Below are 7,554 nucleotides of genomic sequence, written 5' to 3'. Positions count from 1 at the left end.
CCAAATAGCCAGCTTTCAGCCGCAAGTGGTAGCGCCTCGTCAAAAATGATGGAAGCGAAGAGGATGCGCAGACGTCAACGGCACCTCGGGTGTTATCTCAGCGGGTGACTCAGCCGCAGCCATAACCTCGGGTGCGGGAAAACTGTGTTGTCGCACGTGGCGGAGAGTGGAAGCTTATTGGAGGAGCAATGGGGGAAGCGGCTGAGAAAAACCTCCAGTTCATCACTCACCGATCATTAACCTTATGAGCATAATTAACTATAAATTCCGACTTTAGAGGGATTCATCAACAAGAAAATGCTTAAAAATAGCGAGTTGATTACACTACCTAACCACAAAAATGATTGGCGCTCGTGACTTTCTAAAGAGGGACTAGTCGCTTGACGACTGGCGTCCATTACATGATCAATTTGTCGAAACCGCAACCAACACCTCTCCAAATCAGCGAATTCAATTTTGACGTTCCGATTCCAGCTCTACGTCCAGCTTCCCTGTACCTCACGTTTCCTCGACACCCGGGATCAATTTGCAAGCAATCATCCAATCCGACGAATCGCAGAGCTTACACAGAGTCGGCCGTCGCACCCTGTGGCGACTTGATGGCATCAGATGGGCATTCTTTATAAGGTGCTGGCGGTATCACTGGAGTAAAGCTGCTGCAGGGAGAGGTAGTGTAGCACTGATCCCAAACAGCTACTCAAGTCAGCCTGCAAATCGCTTGAATTGAGAGCGCCAGTCAACATACCGCCTTCAGAATCATCTGATTCATACAACGTATGAGATTCCCAGCCGCTTGTCTGGAAATCATATGCGGAACAGCGGATACCATCGTCCGAGAAAGCAAGATGCTGCTCAAGTCAGCAAGAGACTCGGACCATTCATTGATGGGCGCAACTTACGTTTGAGTCTCCTTTTCTGACAATTATAATCGGCTCTTCGGTAAGGAAGCAAGCACTTTTGGGGACTACGCAGTCTGCCGTGTAAGAACGGCTGTAAGTCACACTGCAGTCCATTTTCAAGGTCAGCTCTGGTCATCGGGACTTCTAATGGTACACTGACCTGTCCGTCTCAGTTTTAGCAACTCCGACGCCTAGTTCCTTGAAGAAGCCAAGCGCATATTTGGCGAATTTTCCTAAAAAAAATTTCTGTTTCGAAATGTCAGTCAATTGTTTGTTGCAGAAATCGGTGCAAATGAAGGCGTACTGCGAGGTTCTGAACTCCAGGAAAGTCCTTCGACGAAACAGACCACGCAAGAGCAGACTGATGCTGCAAAGCCACGGTATATGAAGCTTTGATGGGGGAGCATATCTGTTGGGAAGCTAAGTGTACTTTTCCTCTCGAATGGTAGTTGACGCTGTGAACGACTCCCTGTGATTTTATACTGAGAGATTTTGGGTCGCAATATCTTATAGGCTGGCTTGGAGCCATGCGCTTCATCAATTTCTTGTGCTTTGCAGCCGCATACGGCCTGGGGTCGTAGCTTTTGTTGAAATGGGATTGCCTAGGTTGTTCTTGTCAGTTCAGGAATTTGGACTCGGCAGCAGCTTGTGCCACTCACCTGAGGTCCTCGATATCCTCGTCCGACAATTCGAGATCCTGCCACGAGGGACCCGCAAGGAAGTGCTTTTTGTACGTCTGTATGTCGAGCATCTCAATCTGAACTACGTGCTGTACCTCGCCGAATTCGTTCCACTGCGTCTTCATTGGCAGTCCTTCATACGAGGGCTCGGGCGACATGTGCAGAGGATTGGATCTGTCAAGGGGAACAAGCTGTCCTTCCTCCATCACAAAGGTCTCAAATAATGGTGCTCCCACAGTTTGCAGGTGCACGGGTGTCCCGGTGGTGTGCAGGTGCACGGGTGTCGCGATGGTGCTGGACACCAACAAACACAGCAAAAGAAGTTGAAAAGCTCGGAACTGAGACATGATTATTTTTTCTGCAAAAAGCAACAGTGGTGTCTTGCTGGACAAAAAACTCCGTCTCTCAACATGTGTACGGCTTTACTTATAGACGCACAAAATCCATTGCTACAAACATGATCATGTCGCTGTCAAGTCTCGCTTATGCTCGACGAAATTTTGAGTTCAAATGGGCGCGTTACCAAAAGCGCCAAAAATGTGTTTAACCTTAATAACCTAATTGATCGGCACCTGGATGTCGCCAACGTGCAAAATTGCTTACCCGTCATTTGCTACATTTTTAGGCGGTCTGTCATCCGCCACTTTTCATCTGAATCTGTTCAGCTCTTCCATTTATCCGCGCCTCGCGAAATGAACGAGGCAGGACCCAATTCCGCCATCAATAGACTTCAGTTGCCGGAGATGGCACGCGCGCGGGCATGACAATAGGACTATTCGTCGTGTTCTCCGCGCGCTTAACGACTACAGCGGCGGCCATCCCGAGGTCAGTCTGGCGACTGACGATAGACGGTGCTCAAGTGTCCCACGTGGAGTATTCAGCTCACTTGGAGCAGTTGAGTTCTTTCTTCCCCGATGATTTGCAGCTTTTTGAACCATTCTCGCAGAACTTTTGCAACAGTCGTAGGCTGCTAAATTAAGTTGTTTGTCTGTTCTAGCTGTAGTAAATCGCTAATACATTCCCAAGACCTCATGAAAGACTTGACACCAAATGTAGGTGTACAGCTGCTTCGAAGTGTTTAGAGCAGCTCAGATATCTTGGGTCTTGTCAGAGTAAGCTTTTCCCTAACGGCGTCTTGGACGGACCGCGGCAGGCGCATCGCGGCATTGAGCTTGTTGCGGGTTATGGCTTGGTTTCGCGGGCCTTTTAGTGTTCCGTTTGTGCTTTGAAAATTCCAATCAGCTCAAGATGACGTAGAGGGCAGCGTGCAAACCTACACTGTTGAGCTGGAGGACTTTTGATTCGCTGTGGTTTCCGCGTCCCAAAGCCGAGGCACGGGCTATGCTTCAACTACCTGACTGCAGATCATGCGTTTGAAGTGGCTAGAAAAGCCTTTTGTGAAGAGTTCTTAGCGAGTTCCCGCGCGCCAGGATTTAGTGGACACCAAGTAGATGGGGATGTTTGCCGAAGCAATTGCCACCTGGGTCCTTCGTGGCAAATTTTTCGTGGCAAATTTCAAAAGCATACATCACTCTAGTCATGAAGAACACTTTGAGCTTCGCCAATGAGAAGCGTTTCGTGATATCGTGGGAAAGGTCGGCGTTATGTCTTCGGTGTCCCCGACGACCTGAACCATCACCCCTGAGTCATCTTGGTCAAAGCACATGCATGGCGGGAAAAACCGAAAGCATTTCACAATTCCGTTCCCGAGCTATGTGTGCGGCTCAAAAGATTCGGCAAAGCAATACACCAATGTTTCTGTTGTTGTGGAAGTCCACATCAAGTTTGAATCACTGATTGTGGCTCAGAGCCGCACAGATTGGCCCTTTCCTGTTGCACGGAAAAAAAAAAATTGAAAAAAAAATCCTGCTGCGGTCCAGTTTTCGAACGATTAAGCTTAAAGAAAATTGAAAGTTTCATGGAGCTAATCGCGAGGTGGCGGAATTAAACTGCTAGTATCTTGCCAGCTTAGTGATTGGCTAGGATCTTATTCTGGTATTAACCTCTTATCAGCGCGAGTCGAATATGAGTAGGCCCATTGAAGCACATGTAGGTTGCTTTGTTTTTAATAGGACAACAATGCTCCTCTAGTGCAGGGATCTAACGTGTGTTGGGCGGTTTTCTCTATGGTTAAGGGACAAGCACATAACTCAACATAGTAAAGTTTTTTGGAATTTGAACGATTAAGCTCAAAGAAAATTGAAACTTATGGAGCTAAGCACGAGGTGGAGGAATTGAACTGTTCGTGTCTTATAAGCTTAGTGATTAGCTAGGATCTTGTTCTGGCATTAACCTCTTATCAGCGCGAGTCGAATATGAGTAGGCCCATTGAAGCACATGTAGGTTGCTTTGTTTTTAATAGGATAACAATGCTCCTCTAGTGTAGGGATCCAACGTGTGTTGGGCGGTTTTCTCTACGGTCAAGGGACATGCACACAACTCAACGTAGTAAAGTTCTTTGGAATTCCATCAATAATGCTTCATGCAGGATTGGACTTGACATGCGAGACGGGACAGCAACATGCTCAAGACCCAAAATTTTTGGTTTTCTCTACGGTTAAGGGACATGCACACAACTCAACGTAGTAAAGTTCTTTGGAATTCCATCAATAATGCTTCATGCAGGATTGGACTTGACATGCGAGACGGGACAGCAACATGCTCAAGACCCAAAATTTTTAAGACTTGGGCTGAGTCCAGAATTTAATTAACCATGGCAAGCTTCCTCACCGCTGTCTGCCTAACTCTGATCAAATCATGACGGCCGTCGTAGTTGAAGCGGAAATCCAAAAAAGATTTGTTGAGATGTGGGTAGAAGCGAGTCGTCGTTATAATGTGCATGAGACCAAAGATAGGCGTCAACACATTAGGCTTTTCTCCCCGCTAGAATTGAGCGGAGGTGGTTCGTTCAAGAGTATAGGCGCTCATGGGAGAGGTGTAGTTGAGAGTAGCATGGAGCTCCCCCTGCAACTCTGCGGCACCAAGGAGGCGAGTTAGCCCTTGCGCTGGACGACGCTCGTCCGAGGAGATGGCAGCTGCAGACGCTGGATTGTGAAGAGAATTGACTGCACTATCACTTGCGAATCAGTGATTAATCCTCTAGTTTACCTCGTCGCCGCAAATAGAGCCCGCCACTGGTAATTTTGCAGAGTTCAGAGCTGTCTTGTTCGAAATTCTTGCCACCAACCTCAAAAGCATCGCGAGTCCATCAATGACGGACAAAGCGCTCTAATAGAAGAGGAAGCACAGGAGTGCGCATCACGCTCCTCGCTCATTCAATCCCACTCCAACATTTTCATTGCTGAGTTGGAGTTGTATAGGCCAGGTGCCGGTAGAAAACTAAGGTAGACATGTTGTGCCGGAGGCCGGATATTAGCTAAGCCGTGATCCACCCGGATTGGCCTCTAGGCTCCCCGAAGCAGTCCTAATACAGTTAGCGTGTTAAGGATCAGCACTACTTGTTAGCAGTACTAGAGAGCCACTAGATTTAATGGAACTATTCATCCTTGCCAAGATTACCTATAACAAGACTCCATGCGCGCGCATAGGCCGCCGACCGAGGGTAGTTTTGTCGTATCCCTGCACTGCGCGCCCGATCCCTCTCCTTTCCCATACACACTCTCTCTGCTCAACTCCTCACCGCTTTTGCTTTCTCGCGCGTCTAGGACGACAGTCCAAGCCTGCCTCTACATCCAACATATCCCAAACAGCTTTACGGCCGGCGCAGAATGAATTTGATAAACATCAGAAGGGAGTTTTGCGTTCACAGCAGAGACAGTGCTTTTGGGGACAGTCACAATGTCACCTCCGATGTGGGAAATTGGAGAAACCAATGAATTGATGTCATGAATTGTGTGTTGTATTAGTTTCGTTGCGCGCAGTCGTTTAGTCGACTATCAGCGTCGACTGGCTGCGCTAAACTACTTTGGGCTAACTACTGCTGTAAGCGACTCTACTCTACTGGAGGACTCCATCAGAAATCGTTGGTGCTCAGTCATCCGCCATCGACGCATTGCCGACTTTTGTTTTTCGTGGCCAAGCGCAAATGAGAGGTTAAGGTGTAGCTCGTCAATGTACTGTCGGAATAGTCGTCGTTCCCAAATGAAGTGGCGAAAGCAGTGGAAGCTTTCCCCCCCCTCAGCGAGGTACAAGACTGCTGCGCATCGGCAAACAAAAGGAAATGCTCGACCATTCCAGATCCTACACGTCTCTTTTGCTTTCTTGTTGCTTTAGATAGCGATGTTGTCGCCGTTGTGCGTGATGGATCCAATCAGCTCCAACTCGTGCTTGCTTCAGCCTTCAGCTAGATCGATCGAGAAAGTGTCAGAATGGCTGTCTCTCTTCATGAGGAGACAACCCAAATTTGCCAGCACCGTCACGAGGCGCTGCCAACGCCAATGGGGCCAGTCCGGAGCAGCGTGATGACTGTCGATGAACGAACGACTGCTCTCCCCATTCGCTTATCCAGTCTGCCAGTTTTCTTAAAGAGTCCGGAGCACAGCAAAATTGCAAGCACCGCAACCCATTGCAGCCAAAGTCATCACAGCCAGTCTCGAGCAGCTAGAGACGTTGCTGTTGAACGAACGACTGTCTCCTCGCTTCCTCTATGGCCCTCGTGGCTGTCCAAGGTGCCAGAAACACAGTTGAAAACGCACCTGCGCGCGCACCTGCGACCACAGTCTTTGCTTGCGTGCTTGTTTGCTGAGAGACCTGAGGCAATGGCCGCAATCAAGTCGTTTCCACGCCTTTCATCATCCACTTAGTTCTTAGGTCAACAGCAAAGTCACGATCACCGCTACGCAGTGCAGCCAATGCTGACAGAGTCAGTCCAGACAAGCCACAGAAAGTCGACGATACTGTCGACAAAAATTGCTTTCCCCTTCCTCATTCAAACTTCGGACCAGGCGAAGGGGTTAGATCCAAGAACAGCATGGCCAGAGACGAAAACGAAGCGCCTCTTCTCTGAGTCGGAAATACAGCGGTATGAGAATCACCGCAACGAGGCACCGTCAGAGCAAACAATGTAGATAGCCCGAGCAAAGTGGAGCACTCACTGCTGCCAATCTGAAGATCGGTCCTCCCACCTTTCCTTCTCTTAGGTTGAAAAGAGCCGATTCGATTCTGAAGAGCGTCTCAGCAGTCTCTCGACCTAGCAGGCATTCATAAAGACAGCAACGGTGTCGCCACCGTCGAGCCGACAACAATTCTACCTCCCGCACTCCTGGTATCCCCACAATGCTCGTCTTTGCCTTTCCCTCTTCTCACAAGCACTTCAGCATCTACCAACCCAAACAAGCAGACGTTCCACTGATTGACAAACCTCGTCCTCACCTCTCTACTCCGTCAAAACCGACGAAAAAACCGCCCAAAGAACAAGAGAGACCACGGCGTCTTGAGAACACGTCCGAATCGACTTGACGAGCGCACGCAGCTCGCTCAGCCATGGCAGATGCAGCCAACACTTGCATCATCTCGCGCCGCGCAAACCAAGTGCCCACACAAAGCCGCCACAAGAGAAGCGGATGATGGAACCCACACTGCTCGCTCGCTGAAGAAATCGCATAACCCTCGTGAACGACGATCACAGCTCGCACTGCGTCTCCTCAACCACACAAAACCGTACAAGACAAGCGACGGGCGTGTTGACCGCTTTGGTTCCCGCAGCGGCTGTCTTGCCTCGCCCTGCTCTGCCTCGCCCGGCTCTGCAGGTGCTGTTCCTCTCCGCACCGATCAATGGATGCCTTTGGCCGTCGACTGTCGGCTGTCGGTTGGTTGTCGCGTGCATCGATAACAGCGCGGCGATGTGGGAAGGTAGTCGGTCATTTGGAGTGTGCTGGATGGGTGCCCGACAGCCAGCCCATTCGCGGCCTCGATATTGTCTTCCTTTCATTACTGCACGCACACACGCACGCAGGGAGTCACGGCGTTTGGATTCGGGTGCCGCTTTCCTTGTAGACTAGAAGGTGTCGGCGATA

The 7,554-nt window shown here is 49.5% G+C and overlaps 1 protein-coding gene across 1 annotated transcript; it reads right to left on the bottom strand.

Annotated features, from left to right (window-relative positions):
- Positions 1-309: 309 nt before the first annotated feature.
- On the bottom strand, positions 310-1,926 carry IWZ02DRAFT_479536 (uncharacterized protein; the record flags this gene model as incomplete). The annotated part of the gene is made up of 6 exons (XM_066769091.1): positions 310-656; positions 746-848; positions 900-1,002; positions 1,060-1,145; positions 1,204-1,501; positions 1,559-1,926. The coding sequence occupies 6 exons, from the start codon at positions 1,924-1,926 to the stop codon at positions 640-642; spliced, it is 975 nt and encodes a 324-aa protein (XP_066626641.1). The 3' UTR covers positions 310-639.
- Positions 1,927-7,554: the final 5,628 nt, after the last annotated feature.

This window comes from Phyllosticta citriasiana (assembly GCF_038021145.1).
Source record: "Phyllosticta citriasiana strain CBS 120426 chromosome Unknown IWZ02scaffold_2, whole genome shotgun sequence".
Lineage (NCBI taxonomy): Eukaryota > Fungi > Ascomycota > Dothideomycetes > Botryosphaeriales > Phyllostictaceae > Phyllosticta > Phyllosticta citriasiana.
This window is presented reverse-complemented; position numbering and strand designations above follow the sequence as displayed.